The 25,442-nt window shown below is 47.4% G+C and overlaps 1 protein-coding gene across 3 annotated transcripts in view; it reads right to left on the bottom strand.

Annotated features, from left to right (window-relative positions):
- The window catches only part of ZNF423 (zinc finger protein 423), a 214,601-nt gene that overhangs the window by 141,042 nt on the left and 48,117 nt on the right, over positions 1 to 25,442 (bottom strand). For 2 of the 3 annotated variants that reach the window (XM_040570936.1, XM_040570935.1), the window contains 2 exons: positions 17,114 to 17,314; positions 13,587 to 13,667 (listed from right to left, as the gene is read on the bottom strand). In XM_040570936.1, coding sequence (XP_040426870.1) covers positions 13,587 to 13,667; positions 17,114 to 17,314 — 282 coding nt within the window. The remainder of the gene's footprint in view (positions 1 to 13,586; positions 13,668 to 17,113; positions 17,315 to 25,442) is intronic. The other variant, XM_040570938.1, reaches the window with a different exon arrangement.

Genomic DNA, 25,442 nt, shown 5'->3' with positions numbered 1-25,442 from the left:
AGCCTTCCTGGTGGCTCACCACCTCACCAGCCAGGCATTTTGCCGTAGAAATAGCTCAATGTTGTGCACTGCCACCAGGCATCACGCTGCACACCGAGGTCCTCGTCAGCATCTCGAGGGCCGTGCCTCGGCAGCTGCTGCGCCGGCTCACAAAAGCAGCGCACCTCCCCTTACTGCGCATTCAAGGACCGTTTCTCTCCAGGGACAGGGGGCCTGCCACGAGCTCTGCCCGTGGCCAAACCGGGTTTAATCTGGTGTGTGACAGCAGGGAAGTGCCAGCAGCCAAGGCAGCAGCGCAGAGGGATCCCGGGCGGCGAGCCGGGTACCAGCTGAGCCAAGGAGCTCTGCAACATCCTCAGGGTGCCTCTGCCCCTCGCCGAGGCGCACGCCCCCGCTGCTGTGCCACCTCTGGCTGTGCCACCGGCGTGTCCCAAATGCTAGCGACACAGGCAAGCTGGCTCTGAAGCTGTAGTAGCACATTCAGTTGTGCTAACGTGGACTGCTGTCACAGACTTAGAGCCAGCCAGCTGAAACATTAATGACCTGGTAAACTATGAAAAAGAACAAACTCGGAGTGAAGTCTGCAGCACAATTACTTGACTGTCTGGGATGATGAACACCACGATTCCGCAAGATTTCAGCAGGAGGTGGGGGATTTTGCAATTTTGTAATTCAAATATTTAATTAAGACTAAAAGTATACCAAGGACTAGTTCCCATACCCACCAGTCCAGATAGTGAAAACCATGAAAGAAATACCCTCTGCAAGGAGAAGGTCACTGCCTGCAAAAGCTGTACAGAGAGAGCATTGAGATGAGCCGCCACGCTATCTGGTAAGTCTTAGAAACACTGCAGAGGTGACTTGCCACACCAATTTCGCCACAGACACCAACAGCATTTCCAGCTGAAAAACCATCTTCGCTGTTCTGAAGGATTTTCTAAGAAATCCCTTTTTTTCTCCTTTAGCAAACCATGACTCATTGCTCTATGTAGAACAAACAGCCACCAGATACAGAAGCTTAAGTGCCAGAAAATGCTCCGCTAGCTCACAGAGAGTGTTTCAAGTGGGAGCTTCAAAACAGCCTCCAGAACCACACTCCTGTTCAAAGGAGGTGCTAGAGAACACGGCTGTGTGAAATTTGGCAATACAGCCTCACTGGCAGAAACAGGGAGGTTAGTTTTGGCTTACATCAGATCCTCCACCCTGTATTTCGCTTTGGACAGTTTTAATGAAAAACTCAAAGTGAGATTCAGCTGCCACCATCGTTTTTTATCTGAGGTTGGTCAAAAGCAAAAGAAATGTGATTTCTGTGTGCACAACAGTGGAGGATGGAATATATCTCCCCTTAGAAGAGACTGTATTTAGAGTTATCTTTGGAAGAGAAGGCAGCCGGGAGGCCCATAATTCTGTCACACGTATGCAATGTGTGTAAGCAAGCAAAGCATTGATGCGGCCGAAGATGGGGTGAATGGGTAAGTGCATCATCCAACTTGTAGCACCGGGCAGCAGACAAGCCTGTCCACTTTACTATTTCCAGAGGAGCAGTTAGTCACTCCTCCCACCTATTTGCAGCAGCAAAATGAGAAAATGCTGCTCTTCAGCTCAAATAGATGTTTATTTCATTCAGAGAATCTAAAGATGCCTCTAGAGGAGCTATGATGCCCAAACCATTAAAGCTTTGCCTCTTTACCATGATGTATTTTGGAAAATTTCGAGCCCCAGCACACAATGAGCAGAAGAAGGTGGTAAATCACAGGGTGCTTCTTATTCTGGCACGTGGTAGGAGGAAGGAGAGAGAAAACCCACTTTAGGGGGGCGGGGGAAATACAGGATAGGCAGGACAGCCAGCCTCCCCTTGACGAGCAGGCAAGCAAGTTGGCTGCCTGCCCTTCCAGGATCTCCAAATGCAGCAAAGGCAAGAGGTGGTTACAGGCCACTAGGATTTTTTCCACCCCAAGACCACTGATGTTAAAGGGAGGGTTCCCTGCCTCCAAACAAAACAAAACAAAACAAAAATCTAAGAACATCTTGCTAACGCAGACCAGCAACATTTATTTTAAGTCACCTGTTCCCTGTAAAGCCAGGGAATATATACTTAGCTCCTCTTCCACAGACTACGCTGAAAATGTCAGAAAACAGGACAAGCTAGCTTATAAATAATTGCAAAGCCCCTCCTGGAAAAGGTTGAGAGGGAGGTGGGATGAAAGCATGGAGCCAGGAAAGCTGGGACTGCCAAGGAGCAGAACAGAATAAGGGCAAGGACGGTGTGTGATATCCCAGCTCCATCTGTATGCAGAAATGAAAGGCATTGAGGAAAATATCAGTGCGGGTTATGGCAGGCATTCCCAGGTGTGGGGAAATCCTCGAGGGAAGAGCACCATCAACAGAAAATACAGCAGACCTTATAAGAGACAGCTGACGTGGCAGATCCTACAAAAGCTTGTCTGCAGTATCAGAACATCTTTTGTTCTCTAGCCCCATTCTTTCACCTGGCAGCTCACGGATGAAAAGACCTGAGAGATGTTCCTGTCACCAGAGACTTTTCCTCAAAAGGCTCCTAAAAGGAGGAGGACCAGGGTAATGCAGGCTCCGCTACGGGGGATGCGTGGCAGAGGAAACTTTACCCCTGTAATAATGACTTGCCTACGTTTCTGAAAATTCTCCCTAACCCTATCCCCTCACTACCTGCAGAGTGATAACAAAGCCAACATTGTCCGTCAAGTCTCAATCTGAAGTGACTCATTTATTCTCAGGAGCACCGGGTTCATTTTCGTCAGCCTGGCATCCTAAGAAACAAGGTTTACATGATCATATTGCCTGTCATACGCCTTAACTGTTTGTCCCTTCCTATTAACTTTTGAATCACCCCGGACTGGGGATAGAGGGCTCGGAGAAATTGAGTTTCTCTTACAGAAATTGAGTTTCTCTAAGATCAGTGAATGTGCCCCGGGTTGGCAGGGCAGAGCCCCCAGTTCGTGCCTCTCGGAGGAAAGGTGAAGCGCAGAGCCAGGCGCGATGGGGATGGGGAAGGGGGTGAGACCCCACGGGGAGCAGGGCCTGAGCTGCACCACCGGGGTGGAGAAACGCAACTTCACACGGAGCCCGGCAAAACTCGGGGCTGTTTTCTGCCAAATTGCCTGTAACTTCATGATGCATCGTCAGGGACAAACGCCAACATTTCTCAAGTACTCGCTGAACCCAGCGCGTAGCCACGCACCAAGCAGCGTGCAACTGATCTCTCGTTAGAACTTCTCTCCTTTTGTCTGAGCATGGCAAGCAAAAGAAAAGTCACTGCGAAGTCACTTTGTCTCCTAATGTCACCACTTTCCAGGCCCACACAATTAATGCCGGGTTCCTTGAAACAAGCAGAAGGCGTGCGATGAATCAAACGCGAGCACTCTGCAGCAGCGCTCCCGTAAGGCTGCGAGGCTTGGCTCTCGAGTGATTCTGTGACTTTGTGAAAAGCAGCTCTCCGCCCCAAGCAGGCTCTGCAGGGGCATTTTCCTATATTTACTGACCAAACTATTGATTTTCAAGGAAAAGAAAAGGAACAAAAAAATGTCCCTTTCCCCTGTAGCACCACATGATAAATTTCGTTCGCCCCTCTCCCAACAGCTTCTAGTGACAGTGCAGTGTTTGTCTGAATTTTTAACAGATGTTTCTAAGTACTCTTGACCACTTCTCTCTCCTGAGGATTTCGGCAGTGGGATAGCTCTAGATAGTAATACAAACAAAGCTGTAAGAGGCTCTCGGGGATAAATCTGTAGACACTGCATGTAGGGTGGGTGTGGGTATGGGTCCAAGCCTTATGAAACTTTGCAAATATCCTCTGAAGACTAGCAAGCTGGACTGACGCTGCCTGCAGATGTTTTTGAGCTTACCAGCACCACAGCGAAAAGCAGGACAGCTTGCAGATAGCTGCAGTGCTCCCGGAACAGCCCGGGAGTGGGGTTCAACCCAAAAGTTACAAAAGCAGGAATATAGCGGAGCAGAACAGAACGATGCAGAAGACGATGTGTGATGGTGTAAGTGCATTTCCACCCAAAATATCACAGGTATTCGCTGCGGCAGGGATCAGGCTGCGCTGAGGCAGGATCTCCCAGATGCCAGCTAACCCTGGGGAATGAGCACACTGAGTGCAACTGACAGGTGTGAAGGTACTCATGCAGTCAGAACATGAATTGTTTGGGAAAAAAAATAAATCTCTGCTTTCAGCTTAGAAGAGAACGGTTATCTTGTGCTCACGCCTGGGAAGGAGGCAGCGACATCTGCCTGAGTGTGTACCCAGCCCGAGCCAGGAGCGGCTGCTCCCACCTTTATGGCCACTAGTTTACACACCACGACGTGAGCACGGCTGTTTAACACCCAAAGGAAATCCATTAAAGCTACTGCCAGTGTCCCAGGGCAGCTGAAGCCGGTTTCTCAGGACGCCGACCTACTGGCTGCAGAGCGTGGAGCAGCGCTGCGGCTGTGCCAGCCCTCAGGACGCGGCCGCATCCTGCAGCCTGGGTTTGTGCTCCCCGAATGCCGGGCACGGAGCAGCGGGGAGGTGCTGGGGGAGCCCGGCCGTGGGGTGCACGGGGTTGTGCCCCGCGGGAGGGCGGAAGGGGCCGCGGGGAGCCCCCGACGTGGGGCTGCACCTCCACATTGCTGGGGTAGGGAGAGGGATGGCTGCAGAGGGCACTGCTTTTTCCAGCCCCGTTGCCCGTTGTGGTGGCTGTGTCATTCACAACAATACCACAACCCGCCTCCGCCCCTAGAAAAAAAAAACACATAAAAACCCCAAGCCCAGATACACTTCCCCATAAATAGCACAGCATCGCTCCAAACACTCCACCGTCACCACAGAGCAAGGTATGCACGTTTGCTGTCCTCTTCTGCATTAGTGTATCTGTTAACCCTTTTGTAAGACCATTTGACTTGGTTTCAAAACTCCTCGTGCTGAAAACACTTGTTAAATATTGGCCCTGACTGCTACACACAACGATAGCTTGGTAGTCACAACCCACAAGATATATTTAGCTTCACAAACTCATCATCAATGGATTTTGAAAGCTCTGTAGCGAACAGACTGGAAACCACATGCAATACAAACACATAATAGAACTTTTAATGTGCAAAGAGACTAAACAAAAAGATCCTTGACCTTCTTGCTTTCCCTTGCATACCATTATCCCCAGTGAGACAGCAAATGAAATGACGTTGAGAGCAACAGCTACCATGAAGCAACTTTGGAAGCCAATTTCTACAGTAGTTAAGCAGTTAATGGCGTTAATCAGAATGATAACTTATTAAATTCTACATTTATGCAAATAGCATTTTGGCATATCACGGGGAGACTTTAGTAGAGCTCGCCAGGAAGAGGTCCCAACATCTTTTAAATTGCCTGTTCTTTTTTTTTTCTTTTTTTTTTTTTTTTTTTATAACATGTAGAATAATAGCAAAGGACCGTGTCCGTGACTGTTGGCACATCTGACAAACCGCACTTAAATAATAAGCTGTAGTCATAAATTAATCTCCAACATCCCAAATAGATTAATGAACAAATTGTTTAATTCTTAACCTTTAAGAAGCAGGGATTAATCTCTACAGCTAAATCCAATCTCTGTCTTTATCTTTTTAATGAGAAGTTGACATTTCTTACTGAGCTTCCTAAAACAAGCAACGTTCACTGAACAAAGAAATAGCAGGTATCCCTAACTCTCTCCATGCTACAGTAGCTATGGGATATATAACACAAATATAAAGCAACACAATAATTCATGACTATGGCATGAAATGACACTATCTGCATATGACGAAATAGAAAAAAAAATAATTTTACAGAGTTTATAGCAATCTTAGTTTTGTAAAACCAATGTGGAAAATTTGCTGTTCTCCAAAAGAAATTATCTGGCTCTGGGTTGCATTTAAATTCAGTGAGGATGGAAGAAGCAGGGGACTGGATGAACAGCTATGAACTGCACTTTTAACGGCTCTCTAGATGTAACGCCCTTCACCACCACCACCACCACCACCAAACAAAAAGCAAAAAAAAAAAAAAGCACTTTTGTACTTCGTTTTCTCCTTTGTTGGTGTTGTTTCTGTAGAATTAAATTCTGCATAGAATTTTACCCATTTATTAATTGATTCTACATCTTTGGGGAAATGAGGGGGGAAAGTGTCTGCCCGTAGCACTTGCTGAAGGATGTTGTGCAAAATGAGTATTTCACCAACTGCAACTGTACCTGCATTTTGGAAATCAATACAACCGCTTATACACAAGCCTGAACTGTTGGTTTATTGATGTATATGTAAATGCTCGTGTAAGTGGTACATTTGCTTTGTTTGGACAAAGCCTGCAACAAAGAATGTTAAAATTTCTCTGGAAAAAATAATTGGCCTTTTTTCTCCCCTTTGGGTACAGATTTCTGTTTTTAAATGAATGTGCAGGTTTCCTGTTGCTGCATGAAGCCTTCATTCCAAAATACCATCATTGACTAATTCTATATTTAATTAAAACAGAATGTTTTACATCACAAACAGTTGTGTTTGTTTTTTTTTTTTTTCAGTACATATCTTCTTTACCTTAATGTGATTCCTGGCTATTAAGAGAAGAAGTTTCTTTTGTTGTTGTTTTCTCTTTTTTTTCTTAATTTAATGAAATAATCTGAAGTTTTACTGCAACTCTTTATGGAGTCAACTTATGCAAGCACCGGAGCCTTTCCAGAGAAAACAGGATTCTCTCCACCTCCCTCTGGCTTTTCTCCCTCCTGAATGCCATGGCCTTCACTCAACCAAAGGAAATGAAAGACAGACTGAGACAACAGCATCACGTGGGTGAAGGTCAGATTGATTTTCAGCTGTGTGGTGCTGTTTTATCACCCTCAGGACAAAAGTTAAGCCCTTCATTTTTTTTCATGTCTACTTTAACAGAGTAACTTATTTTTCCCCCAAAATTTTGGTCGGGCTCCATACCACCAGAACTATCAAGGATAGCCTAATTTAAAACATTTGTGGATATCTTCTTCCTCGGAGAAAACTCCCGAGCAGCCCACACACCAGAGCATTTCGATCCTCGAGTCTCCTCTATCCCCTGCGCACGTATAGTGGCTCCTTTCAGCTGCTGAGGTTTCTGCGGTGACACTCGCTGACAGCAGAAGACGACTCGCATGCAGCTGCCGGCTGTTCAGCAATGCTCCTGGTCACCGGGAGAGGAGCATTTGCTATCTCAAAAGGGGCAAGTTCACAAATCATTTTTTCTCCCTGTCCTCCTCCCCCTCGCTGCATGGCCGAGCTCCCCGAAGCTGAGCTGCCCGCCTGTCACTCGCTGAGCCACGCACGTTGCGCTTCTCCCAGCTCGGTGCGACTCCCCAGCGTGCTGCGACCACTGCCCCTCCCCAGCTCCTGCAGTAAAAGCTGATGATCCCCCCAAGGCAATGATGTTGCCTTCTGAGCAGCCAGTTTTAGCTGGTCAGATCTTCCAAACTGAACTGGTTAATGTACGACGCATTTGGTACATCAGAAATACGTATTGTGGCAGAGAGAAGGAGCCTCTTCCCTCCTGATGCTTGCATGTCTGGAGGATAAACGGACAGCCAGAAAACTCAATATTCTCTCATTTAATCTCTGAGAAAAGAAAATCCTACTCACTTTCATTCATTGTTGAGTTTTGTTTGTTTAAAATTTTGGTTTAAAAGTGTTTTTTTGTGTGTGTGAGGAAAGCAACAACATTGTGGGCATCCTAACGATGACAGTTCATCCTCCTTGCAGCAAGGGACACCATCTGCAGCTACGCGGGCACCGTTACAGTATCTAGTGGGATACAATTCCTGCCTGAAAGAGCTCTTGTAAAACGAAACACGGCAAGCGTCAGTGACAGGGCTGTAAGGTGAGATCAAGCAGCTCTCCAGGTTGGGGCTGGATGCAGTCTGAATGCAAATTGGAAAATTCACCGGGTTTTGTAAACAAGGATTTGACTATGGCATACAGCTTTACCTCTTTGAACCTCAATGGGAGCACCTCCAAAGTGGCCCCCAGCTCAGATGGGTGCTCGCAGCACCTGCGGGAGCTCTGCAGACGCTGGTCCCCATGGGGCAGCATGAGGACAGCCCTGTGAGCACTCGGAGCCCAGGGAAGGGACAGCCCCGGACCCAGCAGGCAAGGCAGCAAGAGCAGCACGGAGAGAAGGGGAATCAGCAACGCGGTGAGGTGTAGCGGAGGCGTATGAGCTGCGCGGGGTCTGAAAACTCAGACGTGGAAGTGACTGGGTTACACCCAGGGCCAGGAAAGGGCAAATGCCAGCAAAGCATCAGGGAGGACAGTGCCATAAGCCTGATGTGAAGTGGTCAAAGTCCAGCTAGGAGCACTGCAAGGACACCAAGGAAACAGCCTAAGAGGAGGGACCATGGGGAGACCAGCGCAGGCAGCAGAGACAGGGGAGAGCAGTCACCCCGAGGAGAACCAGAAGTGCTCACAAAAGCAAAATCCCCCATGGTGAGGAGACAGACTGCAATCTGACCTGCAACTGCCCTAAAGGTGTGCTGGTTTTTTGGATGGCATTGGCTTGGTTGGTTGCTACGGCTTATTGATGCGGGTTGAATGCATTGAAATCTGGTTAGATGACTCTTGGACTCCAGTAAGTCACCCGCATGCACTTTTGCTCAGATGCAGGTGTTTATATTTGTGTTTCTGTAGACTGCAAGGTCATAAATGGAATTTATTCTACTTCTGTCCGTCTCTCCAAATTTTCTAATGAATAATTAGTAGATGTAGATTTCTAAAAAGACTATTTAATATAAGTTGTATCAAATCTCATTTATTTTAGGAGATATCATTAAGTACAAAGTCTGCACAAGTGAACTGAGTTCACTGTAGAGGAAATGACTGGGAATTACGTTCAAAAATCTATTCAAATGTTTAATGTAACAGATTCCCTGGAGAAGAGAAAAGTGATGGGCCTCTTCAGCCTTTCCTTATGTCCTCCTCTGCAAGGCTAACAGTAATTGAGTAGCAACATAAGGAGGAGCCAAAAAGTCTTTCACCATTATGCTGAGAAAGATTTTCAAGGAAGCCTAAAGAACAGACAGACCACATGCCAAAAACCTGGTGCCTGCAAGAGGTGGAGGAAGCTCACCCGCTGCGATATAGGTGTCTCCAGCAACAAAACCCACCTGGATTAAAGACCTTGGCTCTAGCACTGATTTCACGCATGTTATTGGACAAATCGGTGACGCCAAAGTTACAGTCATTTTCATCCAAAATAAGCCAGGCTGCTAAGGGAGAAAGGCTCGAAATCTCCAAACCCCTACCTCTTGTCCCCCTCATGTTGACGCAAGCTTCTGCATTTTCAGAAGATGTCCAATGGGGGAGCTGCACAGACTAAAAATGAATCCTTTTAATTATCAGCAACATCCGTTCCCAGAGACAACACAAATCTTGTATCAGCAAGAGGTAGGGGATGGAAGGAGAGAATACTCCTCCCAGTAACAGGCAAAACTTTAGCCGAAATAGAATGACTTCTTAACTCCCTGAAGATAAAAATAAGGTTGGTACTTCTTGTGTCAGAAAGGAGTTGCTAGACCAAATGTTTTAAAGATTCTGAAGTGCTCAAATGCCATAGGAGGTATTTAGCATAAACAGACCAGGTACCTTGAAAACTCTAAATCATTTTTTTTTTTTCATTAGCTAAGGCAATGAAAATTGGTTGTATTAAACATGAAGTTTGATTAACATTCTCTATATTTTATATATATTATTTAATTAAAATTTCTCTTGATTATTTTTTCAACAATTCTGAATTTAATGAGATTATGAAATCTACTTTTAAAAGTCACCTTATTAAAAACAAACAAACAAACACTGCAATTACTTAAATGAAACAGCATTCAAGAGGCATGTGCTTGTTGCCAAAGTTTTGGAGAAAGTCAGAAGCTGCTTAGACCTCTGGTGGAGGTCTTCTGATGTGCAAACCCAGCTTGGAGAGCAACAGCCTCTCCAGCAGGTGCAGGGAAAATATTTTCCTTATTCAATTTATCTGACTAGTTCAGTCCAACAACGAGTTCGTTCAGAACAGAGAAACTATCTGGCAGACGATCACTAATTTGCTTCTTGCCAGCCCACGCTACAGAAAGGCGCAAGAGCCCTACGGGAGATGCAGGCACCCGGGCAAGCGTGTCCACGGGAGGCCACGTACCTTGGTGGATCCATCCTGCTCGCAAGGCACCGCTGCGGTGTGTGGCCGCGGGCTGCCGGCCGGCACGGGGGACGTGGTGCAGCCCTCCCTCGGGTTGGTGCTGGAGGCAGGCTGAGCCCTGGGCTACCCGACCCAGAGGCCACGCGGGGATGCTCCAGCGAGCGCTCTCAAAGCCAGCCAGCTGAAGAGGACCAACCCATGCTGGCACGTTTCCCTAAAGCCAGCCGGCACCGGGGGGTGGAGGCTGCTTACTGGCTTCCCCAAGCCTGGAGCACAGTTAATAACATGCCAGCTGTATCTGCAGACAAGCCAAGTTTAATGAGGCTACAACAAAAGCATTCAAATATGCACTACAGAACTTCTGCAGGGATTTTTTCTAGAGCTTGTTTAGGAAAAAAAAAAAGATAGAAATACTTGACAGAGTTTGCATGCACAATCCCTTTATTTTTCATTCTTTTTTTTTTTTAAATTATATTCTCTAAATTCAGATAAATCAGCATTAGAAAGACTTGTTTTTATCCCGCTACTTCCAACAGCAAAATTATGTTCTGTGATGAGTGCCTGAAATGCACTGCTGGTTGCTTTTTCCTAACAAACATTTAAGCCTTAATCACTTTCCCTCTGAAAGGCCAGCCACCACCTTTCTGCCTGCCTGGCCTCCACCCCAGCACCAGTGCAATGCGTCCCCTCGCACTTGGAAACTGAGACAAACAGGCAAACATGACCATGTCCCGAGCGCAGGCGATGAAGGAGGTGCCTTACACATTCACTGCCCTGCCACTGATGATTCACCACGTGCCTCAGGCTCTAGCTCTGGGTCAAGGTGCAGAAGGTACCAGAAAGAGGACTGCAAACATAGACCTGGGGCCTCCTCGCAGGCTCCTCAGATCTTCCCAAGCCCCGAGCTCGACATTCGGGCTGGTGACTTCCCCAGTGATGGAGCTCCGTCACACATGGAGTTACAAACACCAGCCCCTGAGGGACTGAGGGAACTACTGAGGCTCCAGGCTGCTCTCCTGAGAGGCTGCAGCATCCCTCTCTCCCAGGGACTGGGATAGTCATTCAGGTTGCTTAAAAAACAAAGAGGAGAACCCTCTCCCATGTTTCTCTACAGCCACCAAGAGCAGGGAGCTGCTGGCAGCAGCAGGACCCTCCTCTGTGGGCATGGCCACCCCTGCAAGCTCAGCAGGGTCCAGCCCTGAAAGGCACCTTCCTGCTGCCACCTCTCCCTCCTCTTCAGAGCTGTTTATTATTTACTTGCATTGCTATAACGCCGAGAAACAGACCTGCACCACACAGACCCATGACTGCCCGAGCTGCAACATGGCCACAGACTGCCCCTCGGCAGCAGAAGCCCGGCCAGGGAGCAGCAGCAGGGCAGCGGGCGCAGGGCCGCAGCAGGACAGGGCTGGCGGCCCCGCATTTCCAGGGGTACCCGCACTCACTTTGCAGGCTCATTTTTGAGCTAGATTAAAGTAGATGATTAAAAAAAAAAAAGCCCAGTTAAAGTAGCAAGGATGAAACAGTCCCTTGCTGATACGACCACGCTAACGTGTCATCCTCAGTTCCTCACTGGGCCATATGTTTAAAAATGACAGGGAAAATGTTCTTCCTATGTGAAAAACATATGCTGCTTGAGGAAAGACATCATCTTAGCTGAGAAATATTTGTACAGCCTCAAAACACGCGGCCGTGCCCTCCGCGATGACTGCCGGCTACGTGGAGGCTGCAAAGGGGTAGACGCAGCCCGTGCCTCCCTCCCGACGGAGCTCTGGTTTCACTCAACCCAGGCTCCCGCAGCCGCGCTGGCACCGCTCCTATCTGCATGCGCAGAGCCTGGTGCTGCCGCCCGTGCCACCGTCCCCAGGGGCCTGGGCACAAAGGTGGCTGTGGTGATTGCGGGGGGCGGCGCTGGCGCCCTGGCAGGCTCTTATCTGCCAGCACACCAACCGGGCCTCGCGGCGGGGCCTGCTGCCGGCTGCCACCGCGCTCAACACAGGAGAGCCTCCGCGAGGCCACAGAGCAAATCCCGGGCTTGGTGTTTATGGCCAGCGAGCTTTGTTTCAAATTCACGCCCCCCCCACCAGCCACTGCAAGCCCTCAGAGGCACGGCATGCTTGTAAAACCCAGAACCAGACGCAGAGCAAGCACCGAGTGCCAGACTGCACTGGCAGAGGCAGAGCAGGGCCTTGCCACCCTCACCCAGCAGGGCCGCCGCCGGCCCGCCGGGGAATCGGCCACCTCACGCAGCTTCCATGAACACCCGCACTGCATTCAGCGCTCATGAAACCACTGCTGCATGCAGCCCTGCGATGAAGCTACCTCATCCTCCAAGGTCACCACGTGCCCTGTGCGCCATTACGCTCCACACCACGCTCCTGCGTGGCTTCGGCTCCAGGTTCAGCTACAGGAATGCGCTTCACCTTCTGCACGATAAACACACACAACGCCGTGCACCTGCACAGAGACCTGAGCTCTCAGCCCCAACGGGCACAAACACCGACCAGCACGACAAATGTGAGCCCCGCGAGGTGAGGCCTGGGATGAAACAAGAAAAGGAGCCTGCGGTCACAGCCCCTCGGGGGACTGACAGCAAAAAGCCTGCCGCAGTACCCGCTGCCAGAGCCAGGCAGTGAGAACTGAGGGCGCCAGGGAACATCCGTGCTTTTACAGTTTGTGATATTACAGAGTGTTTCTGGTGCCAATTCTGCAAACACTGCCATGACCTCTGGAAAGAAGGAAACTTGCATTTCAGCATGACAATGTAGAAAAGAACAAAAAAGGAAATGTTATTTTTTTATTATTTTTTTTAGATTGAAACACTAGTCAAGTTAAGAGAGAGGAGCAGAATTCTGGCAAGGACAGGAGCACTCAGACCAAGCCACAACACAGTAATTAGGGCCAGTAGGTCATTAGAGCCACAGCTGTATAAACTAGGTGTATAATTAAGTTTCCACACTGCTTTTTCACAACTGTATTTCAGTATCTTTTGTGGAGGATGATCAGTTAATTCATTATTTTAAAAAAGCAACAACATCAGCAGCAAAGCAACTGAAAATCTCCATCTTGCCAATCAGGTGCAACAAGATTATAGTTTGGGGAAGGGTTAATTTGGGAAATACGTGCAAGAAGTCCATCTTTGTCAGTGCAAAGTACAAAGTACAACCTGACAAAAACATCACTGAGACGCGGCCACTTGTTGGCAAGCTGCCGTGTATGGTTTCTGTGTGAGCATCCTGCATATACAGTTGCATGGCAATTATAATTCAGCAGGTGAAATACAAGAAAATGCAAAATTATACACTAGCACGAAACAGTTACAATACCTCGTTTCTAATGCAAGCCTAGTGTACAAGTTACAGGGCATTTAACAGGAGCAACTGCAAGACTTTAATTATAAACTAGTTCCTACCGTACAGTAGTTTAGAAAAATCAGCCGCTTCCCAGCTGGCAATATCCATATATAGCTCTGCTGCTGTTTGAAACAGACAACCTGTAAAGTTATCAACAACAGAAGAGGACCTCATGAAATGCTCAGAGACCCCAATGTAACCTACTTCTGTCCAGTTCATTGATGCGCTAACTCACTTTACAACACCCTACATTTGCTTGGGAAACCAAAGGAAAAAGTTTATGGGAGGCTACACTGGCCCAGCAGGGAGAAAGGGCTGGCATGGGCGGAGGAATCAAAACCAACACGATAAAAACGGGAGCTAAAACCAGACTGGCACATGTGGACTAACATGCACATAGAAAATGGCAAGTCTCAGGGTTTTTTAGCCACTTTTCATCAGGCAACAAACAACCCAGCACCAGGCACCAGGCAGTGATGTACTGCAGAATAGCTGCTTGATGCATGCAGCCCCCGGTGCTGGCTAGAGGACACCTGCACTTGTAAATGCACATGTGATCCTCTCCTCTTGTCAGTACCGCTGTGGCACTGTGTCGTAGCGCCTGCGCTAATTGCAGCGTGCAAAAAACGTACAAAAAGGACTGCATGAGATGGCCACACCTGAGTCTTCTTGAGTTAAGGGGACACAGGACATGAGTGACTTTTTAAATTCATTTTAAAAGCTCAACACATGCAGCACATGCACTAGGTGTCTCTATGTATTCTCGGGGCATTTTTAAAGATGCTCTCCGGCTGTTTAAGGAGCGCTCGTGTGGGGCCGAGCTGGGAAGCCATGAGCTGGGGAGGAAACGCGCTGCTCATTCAGCATGCGCTGCCCTGTTGGGGCCCTTTTCACATCCCCGTCGGCACTGGAAGCCCCCAGCCTGCTGTCATGGACATCCACCACGAGCAAAAGGTACGAGAGGCACCTAATTCTGTCAGGAGAGCACCTCCACCGGGCTGGCATCCGAAGGGATGCCGTGCGCTTACGCTATGAGAGATGTCTAGATTTCAGCGGTGTTTTGTCCTCAAAGAAACAAGTCTGAAATACATGAAAAAGCGAGGGGGGAAATGGCTGTTTGTTACTTCCTTACATGTCAAAGAAGCTGCGTTCAAACTGTATTATAACTTCAGCCCGCTGTAATGAATTTCTAAGGGATTCCAGTGAAATAGATGGTTTATCCTATTCTTTGGAGTGAGCTCTTATAATCCTGCAACACTCCAGAGCTACAATACCTTCCTAACTTCAGCCTCCCAAAGGAAGTCATTAGTTACGTTGTATTATCAGCCTGGTGATATTATCACTACAAATATTACCTGCATTGATCTGGAGCCATGTAGACACGATTGAACACCCTGCTTCAGATTAAGACATGAAACTCTAGCTTGCCCAGAGGTCAGGCACTGTGTTACAGCCTCAGAGGTGTTGGGCAGGCATTAGAGACAAAAGGAGAGCAGGGCAACTCAGGACACAGCTCATATGGTGGGGTAACATCGTTAAATACACCACATTTCCTAGCGCTCTCTTAGATTCTCACCCTGGTGGGGGCAAGTCTTTTCAGGTGAGCTGAACAAATTACGTGTAATTTGCATTCTTAGAACAAAAATTCTTATGGTTATTGAACAGTTGGTGGGTCTAAACTTGAAAACTTTTTTTTTCCTTGTGGCAAGACGTGTAAATATCAAACAATATTCCAGATTGCCTTCATGGAAACATTCTCATTCCAGAACAGATGAGTGCAACCCTCCCCTCGGCATTAAATCACTTCAGGACACTAGACTAAAACAAATAGAAAACAGGCACTCTTATTCTGGAACAAGGATTTCCTCACATGGAGATAATCAGCACCTATTCTGTGTATATGCAGATGATTATATGGTGCCTTTTTATGAGAAAATGTCTTTGTAAATCATCAGCACATGTCAAGACAGTAAAAGATGATGAAGTTATGCTACCTGCAATCAAAAATTAGCAAGGGGAGTACTCACAAATTATTTTGATAGATCCCAAAAATAGAGTTTATTTTTCTTACTCTCACTAACAGAACACTACGCTGAGGGTAAATAAAAACTGAGGTGTGAAAACATCGACTGTACAGACAGGGATCTCTAGGTTGCTGTCTTTTAATGGACATTTGCCTCATGAAAAAAACAGGCCTCTCTTTCACAGAACCACTGACCAGCAGCAGTGCCCTACCCTCCCACCTGGCACTGCAGGGACCTGTCCCCATCCCCTGGGCTGCGCACCTCACCTTCCAGCCTGGAAAACAAGGATTTTTCTATTCAACAGCATTTTCCTGCTTACTACCCTGCGTTAAAATGCGAATTTTGTTTGCAGAAATCTCAGGGCAATCCAGTGGTTGTCAGCTGGCCAAAAACCAACCCTGCGAGCAGTAACCTTTTCGGTTTTTGTACTTTCAAGTTGGCATCCCAGGCAGTGCTTAACCACGAGCGCAGAGCAAGAAGCCCTGGCGATGCAGGAGAGCTGCATCCAGCTGAGGATGCTCGGGGTGGGCGGCAGAGCCAGCCGCAGCCCCGTCTGCACGCTCGCCCTGGGCAATTCCTCTGGCCTTTCTCGGCTGGGCACAGCTTTAATTATGCCCAAAAAGAAGAACATAATGTGGACTCATTATCAAACAAATTAAGTGGCCAGGGAGGAACACGCACTCATGGGAACGAGGATGGGATAATGCTGCACCAGAGGAGAAGCTAACCCCTCTGCCAGCCGAAATGGGAACTGGCTAAAAATGTCTTAGATGAGTGCGGAGGAAAAAGTGCTGGCAGTGTATTCGACTCTGGGAAGGGCGAGAACTCCTGATTTAAATATATATGAACATATTCTGCTCTCGCCCTCCTAAGATTTTATTTAATCTTTGGCAAAATCTGCAAGGCTTTTTGCTTCCCCCATAAATCGGATAACATGCTGTGCAGGGTGCCTGCTGCTACCACCAGCCATGCACGAGGAGCCATGCAATGGCAAGATACGCTGCGATTGCACACACCAACGCTCTGTGCTTGTTCTTATTTCACAACAAGGAAAACCAAAATCAGGGTAGGCTCATACCGTCCTCACCTCCGTAAAATTCAAAAGGAAATGCAACAGTAGCCTAGGGAGAATGGTGTATTTTTAGGGTGGGATTACAAAGCTCACACTACGAATTTTTATCTCAGAAATTGTCATGTTCTTTGGTGGAGTTCAGAGGCCTTTCTTCAGGGGAGTTTTGCACACTTCAGTCATTTAACTTTTTTAATCTTCCTACGTTTGGGAAGAGAGGGAAAAATACCCTGTCTGAAACTTTTAACGTTAAAAAACCCCACAACATTTTTGTCTAACATAATTACTGACAGATTCCAATTGGAAAGCTGTTGCTTTTATTTTAATTTTATTAAAGGAGTGAACAAAGGCTACCCAAGGCACCACAATAAAATTACATTAACTGTAAAATTACATTATTAATTCTTTAATCTCACTTGAGGCCTCAAGCTGTTGCTATGTCCAATTACCCAGCTAACCACCTGTCAGAACTGCAAAGCGAGTTTAACATTACCTCCAGGACAGTGGTGTGCCCTGTGTTCAGTCAGGTCTGCCAGCGAATCGAAGTCCTGCTGACAGTTATCGCAGGTGTAAATTGACTCATCCTCCATGTCTTCATCTTCCTCATTTCTCTCTTCCTGGCTCGTCACGCTGTTCCTCTCTTCCAGGGCCCGGCTGTCCTTCGTGTCGCTCTCCAGCTCTCCTCCCAGGCCACCTGCCAACAGCAAGGATGCACGCGAAGGTTTAGAGGTCTGCCTGACGAACGCCGCCGCGCTTATTGAGATACATTTAATTATAGCCGGTCTCGCGTTATTCCTGACACCTTTCATTATATTAATGTGGTTTTTATATCATGCGGTGCAACAATTCTCAACTGTATTCTCTGCTGCTTGGTGTGAATCCTGCAAACACACCCTCAATCTCCTTCAGTGGGCAGAAATCTCTGACTCTCTGTCATAAGAAGTCGTTAGTGTTTCATCACTTAACCAGGCTCTCAAAGCTTTAAAAATTGGCAAGATTAATTGCAGCCTGTACAGAACAGGCACGTACTGAATTTTAATTCTCCGTGCTCTCCTCTCCCCGCCGCCACCAAGCCCCAGCGTGAGTGCCCACCACAGCAAAATGCTCCAGCTGAAGACCCCGAGGCCCACGCACGCCTCAGGACATGAGGGGTGCCACCGAACCCCGCGGGCACCTCGCTGGGCAGCACACCCCACTTCAGACTTCTGTGACCAAACAATCCACGAGTTTCCAGGCGCAGGGTGTAAAAGGAGGCCAAGCCCTCCGGCAGGTCAGTTTAAGTTTCCCCTCCACCTCCTACAGCCCCGTTGCGCCCTCAGCACCCGTTGGACGTGCCGGCTGCCCTAGCCACGCTGCACGACCAGCTGAGGGGATGCCTGTCTTACCACCAGCCGTGCCAGCCTTGCACCCTTCTGCCCGCCTCCGCGAGCGATCCCACCGCCCGAGTGTGCCATGTTATTAGACACAGATGTTTTACAAGTCCTCCAGAAGAGCAAGACGGGTCAGCAGGCCCCCACCACAGCAGCCCCCCGCGCTGAGCCCAGCCCCAGAGCGGCGCAGGGCCCCGGGGAGTGGTGCCCGAGCCCGCGGCACAGGGGGTGCCGCCTGGCTGCCTGCCGGCACAGGGGTTTTGCGCCGGTAACCGAGAGATGAATGGTTTCTAAAACTAGACCAGCGCCAAAAAGATTAAGGGCAACCAGTACTGCGAACATGAAACAAAGCTGAGAAATAAAATTTATTAAAGCTGAAAACTGGTTACTGCAAGTGCTGCAGTTCAGATACACAGCGCTAGCAGGGCTCTGCTGCCATGCTCCATCCCGAGCACACATTTTATACCATCGTCTGCACTGCGCATGATAACGTAAATCAACTGGTGTAAAACGCTCTGCGGCTTTCCATGGAGCACTCGTAACATGACGTACCCATTGAATTGCAATGGAAATATTAAAAATCAATGCCTGCTCGTTGTCTGTCACAGCATCGCTCTTAGCAATTAACCAACATGCACATTTTCAGGTTCTTCTCCTGTTAAATTTTACATACCTTTCTACTACAATATTGCTATTAAGAGCAAGGTGTAATGTTCATATTAACAAAGCAGATATGCCACTCTTAGAGCAGTAATGAATTTAAGGATTTCGTTATAGAAGTATCACTCACCACGCTCTCCGTGTCCTAAGTCATGATCTGTCCAGGGTTCATTCAATAAAACACTGTTCTCTGAACCTCATGCTTTAGAGCCTCTTCCTTTAATAAAAGTATATTCTACTTAAGGACAGTTCTGTTCTCTTTACGCCACTACCCTGCTAAATAATGTTACATTTAAAGCTTTGCTAGCTTTGCTTTACTTAACACCTAATTCAATGTACACACTGCACTGATCACTTCCATTTTGTTGTATTTACTTGGCACACCGTTTTACAATCTCATCCCAGACTCAAATCACAAACATTATAGCTCAGTCAATTTTGTTAAAGCCTGTATGTCCTGCAGATTTGATAAACATTCATAAATCAGAACATCAGCTCTCCAGCTCTATAAGACAGAAACCTATAAAATAGTGCAAGTCTATAAATCTGATCTGAGAACTGCCACCTGAATCCACGCCGCCTGCTGATGGAAGCCTCCGAAAAGCACTTCTGAACCGATTTAGCTACAACCTGAGGAAGAAAGATTTTAGGCAACCTCGAGGAGGTTTAAGGGACCTTCACTAATATTTTCAGTAGAAATGTTGTCTTTTGACAGTTAACCTAAAGGCCAGCTGATCTGGTGAGCACACTGTGACAAATTCATCCTTGGTTTTTCTCCAAAACTTCATGACTACACTAGGGATAAAGCTGTTCAACCGAATCCAACAATAACAAATAATTTAACACACTGCTTTAGAAAAAATAAATTGTACAATGTGAGATAAGAAAATAAGATTCCCGGCTGCAGAGCAAAATTCCAGAAACATTTTTTAATTCCCCACTGAATGGGAAATCTGATCCTCCAGGCAACTTTTCAAAAGTGTCATTACGTGACACCGTTGTATGTCAAGTAACACAATAGTGAAATCTTGCACATAAATTATTTAGCAAATGCAACATTGCTTTAAAATGAGATGTTTTCTGTTTTCAGTCCATTGAAGGAATTGTGCGTGTTTGCCACACCTTGGGGTTGCTGTTCTTGGAATAACACCGTCTTCAGATTCCTCTGACGAGCTGCACGCTTGGTGCTCGCCTTGGAGAAACCCCACGCTGCTGAGGAAAACCCGGGGTGTTTCTTGGCTTTTTGGCCCACGTCCCCACCAAGGCAGCAGTGGCATGGGTGGCCCTGGGGCCCCTGGGAGCACACAGCAGCGAGTGCCAGGGCAGTGACGGGTGGTCCTCAGGCAGGGAGAGCTTCAGCCCCAGCTGCTCTGCAGTGAGCTCAGCGTCCCTGACCGGGCTGGACACCCGGGACCACTCCTTGGGAATGAATTCCTGAGGAGTTTTGCTGCAGTAAGGCACGAATTTAACCTGCAGTGTTCCCGCAAGCAAGAACTGTATGAACATCCCACCATGGTGCAGCCAGGTTCAGGGAGGAGAGCACGCTGCCCTCGTGATGGTGAGTGCCTGGCCAGGGTGGGTGCCAGGGGCACCGGCACACCCCCAAAAGGTCTTCTGTCACCACGGGAGGCCAACACACTGCTACTGGCACCATGCCTTTGGGCAAGCGGTCACTGGTTAGTCCTAAGTGGCAAAAAGGCCCTGCTTTCACAGAAGCATTATTAGTAATTTTAAAATGGACCTGCCGTCTCCTTCGATTGCTCCAACAATTTCCTGAGTAAGAGACGAGACAGCTTGACAGATCAGCCTTGAAAGTACACCTCACCACTTGCGTTTGGGGTCTTCTTGCTTTTCTTTTCTTCTCTTTTCTTTTATTCCTGTAACGCAGTAAAGTGCCTGCAGGGCTTCACAGGAGACGAATGCTTTTACCCTATGACCTAAACAGTCTGGCCAACAGTCAAGAATATGTTACTCTAATTGCCACTAAAGTTAATGTTAACGACTCTTGGTTTTTGGTAAAAGCCAACTTCTTTTCTAAAAAGTTACAATTTCATCAAGACACATCAAGAAATGGGAGTGTTCCTGCCTGACCTGGTGGTCCAAGGAATGTGGCAAACTTGGCAAAGGTGGAGAAGAGAACTCCCCCGGGCTCAGCTGGAAGGTTAGTGTCAGTAGAAATGCCTTCCGAGCTGTGCTGTTACAGCAACAGCACGCTTTGAAAGCCAAGGTTTTGCAAACAGACTGCACGTCCCATGCTCACACCAGGCCCCAAAGTCAAGAGCGAATTCCCATTTCTTCATGGCCAGGCCTCGCTGTTCAGGGCCGAGCACGGCGGAGCGTGGCCACGGGGAGCAGCGGCACTGGAGGGAGCGCGGGGCAGCCGCAGGCACACTGCAGGCGATGCGCTGGCCGCTGGGACACGGAAACATGCAGCGCCGTGCAACGCGTGGGCCTGGGAAATGAGAGTCAGAGCAAACCTCTGGGCTTATTTTTTCAGCTGTGGAATCCAATATAGACAGTTTAAACTTTCTGTTATCTTAGCACAATATAGGGCAAGCGAGCCTTTCTGTGCTTGTGCCGGTAATTTCTTTTTAAACCCAGAGACTTTTGAAAGCTGGGACTTTTTTAAATCCAGGATTGTTCTTTGAAGTGCACTATCTAGCACGAGGTCACGTCTGGGCTCCAACACCTCTGGATGCAGGTCTCCCTTCACAAGTTGCTCCCTGCAGCAGGCACGCACAGGCTTGGTGCACGGCAGAGCTGTGGCCGTGCCCATGGTGCTCCCTGCCACATGATGCCAGCTGGCACCCGGCCGTGCGCACGTGCACGTCCTGAACCACAAGGGACCAGGTGATGAGAGGAATGAGGCATCTCCTCATTCTGCCACCTTGGTCCAAAGACAAAACCACCAAAGGCCTCACAAAGGACTTTGGTAGTTCCTAACCCTTTCCTAGAGACTCAGGACAGGAGATGAACCAAGTCGTCCTTGAGGAAACAGAAGCAAACTGCTGGAGGGATGGCAGAGCGACAGCACGGCAGCTCCCGGGGCTGGGTGCAGCTGGGCATGCTGTCCTGCTTGGGAAGGCAAGGGGAAAGGAAACTCCTCGTGTAACTGGGAAGTGAGAACAAAAGAAACAAATAACTTAAAGGAAAAGCCTAATCTAAACGTTCATTAGCAAGCATTTCACTTGGCGCCTAGTGCCAAATCAGTGGGGGGGGTCCCTACTTTCATGTGGTTTGTTGGCATTTTAGTGTTGTCTCTTGGACTGTAACGCAGCAGAGTCCAAACTTCCCTGTAATTTGTGGTCAAAGAAGAATGAACAGAAGCAAAAAAAAAAAAAAAACCATTAATGCTTCAATAACAAAAATGCAAACAAACCTCAGCTGAAGCTCATTCCCATAGGATGAAGGCTTGGCTTTGTGGGGCACGCCAGGTCTGCGGCTCTTCAACGTTTCCGAAACCACCTATTTTACACAGATACGTCTCGAACCCAGGGCTGCCTGCGTGCTACCTCTCAATAGGCCATGTGAGATGCTGCAACCACTGCACCATACCTGTAACAGCAGCCAAAACCCTGTTCCAGCATCCCAGGGCCGGGTACCAGAGGCTCGCTCTGCATGCCAAGTGCTCGCTGCACGCATTGCAAGCGAGCAGGTTCGGTGCTCTGCCACGCGGTGCAGCACAGCGCCAAACCCCACGGGGGAAAACAGAGGTACGTGGCTGAAAAACAAAGAGCTGGGAAGGACGACGCACGAAGTGCCGCGGGATGGCTGCGGGACAGGCAGCAAAGCACATGCAGGCTGGAGGGCTCGTGCGAGGGGCTGCCTGCCCCCGGCAAGAGGGAGAGCGATCGCACCACCAAAACCCCGTGTGATCCAGCACGTAGTTAATGGCGTTGGCCTCCTAAGACTTACAACTTAATAAAATTGATCTCGCCGCAGTACTGTAATGAAGAACAGTAGGATAAGGCTACCCTTGAACCATGAAAATTGTATATTGTTACCTCCTCGTGCCCTCCTAGGGCTCTGGCCATTGCAGCCTCTCCAAGCTGTCATTTGTTTGGCACTGACAGCAGACGGCACCGGCAGCAGGGCTGGGGGCTGCCAGCCTTTGTGGAAAGGCAAGGGAAGAATGAGGGTACTGGTGACGACCCACAGGATCAAAATACAGGTTATGCTAAAATATATCAACTAAAATATACAGAAGTCAGAGACCTAGGAACACGTGTTACCACGGTTCACAACAGAATTGTGTATGTACTGGAGTATGCATTAAAACCTTAACTTTTAAGTAGGTGCATAGCATCCCAGCATCTTTCTTCAGCTTAGCAAAGTCCCGCTGTTTCAGCAGGGTGCTGCACCTCCTGATACATCCGTCTGGAAAGCAGGTGGATCCCAAGCGTCTGCCGTTACCTCCGTGCTGGGACAAAGCCTGGTGCTGCAAGCACCCCATTTCCTCCAGCGAAACCACGACTCCCTGCTGCTCTGCACCCACACGGCTCCAAGCTCCCCACCAGCAGGTTTGTAGTGGGCAATCTGAGCTCACGTCCAGCTGCACCAAACAGTGCAACCGTCAACGTCCAGGCTCTGACCCGATGCCCACCAGCTCTGCCCAGCAGATGACTTTTAAGTCACGTTAGCTCCTGTACAGAAACTCACCCTCCAAGCCCGGTTTTCTTGTATTTCAAGGCTTTCATAGTATCCTTTAGACAACATGCTAGAGAAACCTTTTATTAAATGCTGCTAATTTTTTTATTGATCAAACTGTGAGTCATTTCATTTTCCATTACAGCAGAAATCTCCTATAGGAGCATTCAGATTAAGTTTCTTTATTCTGTCTCTAGTAGCATGTCACTTTTAATCAGTTTTTAGTTTCATTATTGCTTAAAAATTAGAAAGCAGTTTCTCTGTTCTTTATTGCTTTTTTAAGTTTAGTTACTGAAGGGTTATTGAACTTGGAATATATACAGACATGCATAACATGCTAAATAAATTCCTCACTGTCTCTAACCAACTTTAACATTAGCTTTTTTTATAATTTTTAGGTTTATTTTCACTGAAAGACTGCTTGTAATTATTACTCATGTTCTCCCCAAACACTTATGTTACTAAAGTGTGAAATGTCTTCTAACACAAAGACAGTTCTCTGGGAAGTAATTACAAAAATGCATTCAGGGGCAATAATTTTATATTAACTGTCAGCAGCATACATCTTCTGAAAAGGCACTTGTTATGAAGGAATTATTTGTGTGGAATGTGAAGGCACCGAAGGTGAAGGAAAACTACAGAAACGCATTAAACTGAAACTCCAGTTCCCTCATCAAGGGTCAGTTTATGCTTAAATCGTTACCTTGCAGGCAACCCCACACCTTCCTAGAAGCCCATTACAAAGACAATCGCAATTTATGCACAAATTGGACACAGTCTCCAGTTTTCAGTGTGGAACAATTCACATCCCCTTTTCAAGGAAATTTCTGAGCAGCTAATCAAAAAGATGCATCTGAAAATTATGGGCTTCTATTAACCTTTCACTGATGACACTAAAAATACTTGCTAATGATTTATGGATAGCAACGAAAGTAGCAGTCTCAAAACTGACCAGCACATTAAAAAGATATCTGTGTCTGTAACAGACGCAAGAAAAGATTTAATGAATATTTTATAGTAACTTTTAGCCTGTGGGCTAATCCTCAGGAAGGCAAAGTAATTCAGTGAAATTAGAAAAAAAAAAAAAAAGTGAAAACGAGCAATAATGATTAAGCATCACATAATTTTAAAAGTGTTAAAAAATGTTCAAATAAGGAACTAAATACATAAAAAACAACCAAACAATAAAATTTTCTCTTAATCGTACCTGCAGGTAATGTTTCAGCCCTTCCAGTGCTTTTACTAAAATGATTTAGATGTCACTATGCTACACGACAAATGCATTTATACACCAAAAAGCGGACAACCAGCTAAGTTATTATTATTTATTTGCATGCAAGTAGCAGTGGGATTGTACTTTATAGTGTTAACAGCACATAGTGTTTATCAGCTCTTCAGTGTTTGGCAACTGGTTTAACATTATAAATGTGGGATGTAAATACTTCCCTGCCACAAAAAGCATTGTAAGTGAATTTTAAAGAATGCAACGAGAGGAAGAGAGCCGAGCAGCCCGTGCTGTGCCAAATGTTTAATTGCTGAAATAGCATCCGACTCTGGGACGCTACCGCATTATTGATCCCAGTCCCTGCACACAGCTGTGCGCAGGCACTCTGCAAACTTCAGGGTGGGGAATTTCTTCCAAGCGCCTTGCGGAGTGTTATTAAAGCAAAAACTCGGGGTCCTGGGAAGGGGCATCTCCCTTCCCACCACGCCTTGGTTCTGCTCGATCTGCTCAGAGATTCCCTGTCCCAAAATGCCATGCGGAGCAGGCAGCAGCACCACCGCCTTCTCACAACTTCAAGGCCTCTCCCTTTGTCCGATGTCAAACAGCAATCTGCTTTGCATGCCGCAGAGGTCTACAAAGCAAATACTGCGTTTGCACATAGCTCTCCAAACTTCTTGCCTACTGTCTGCAAAAAACTCTCACCCTACTAAAGACACGCAGTTGTCGTGCCATGGATGGTCTACATCTGAAAGCAGGACGTTGTCCACTCCGAGTCTTCAGATGCATCTGAACAGGAGTAACTTCCATCCCCAGCTCAGATAATGAGGTTCAAATCAAAACTGATCTAAAAATAATTTATATGCATGAGGAAATTAGTGTGCAGCAAGTATTAACTTCAAAGGAAAGTGCACTTCTTCATG

Source organism: Cygnus olor, chromosome 12 (assembly GCF_009769625.2).
Source record: "Cygnus olor isolate bCygOlo1 chromosome 12, bCygOlo1.pri.v2, whole genome shotgun sequence".
NCBI classification, from domain to species: domain Eukaryota; kingdom Metazoa; phylum Chordata; class Aves; order Anseriformes; family Anatidae; genus Cygnus; species Cygnus olor.
This window is presented reverse-complemented; position numbering and strand designations above follow the sequence as displayed.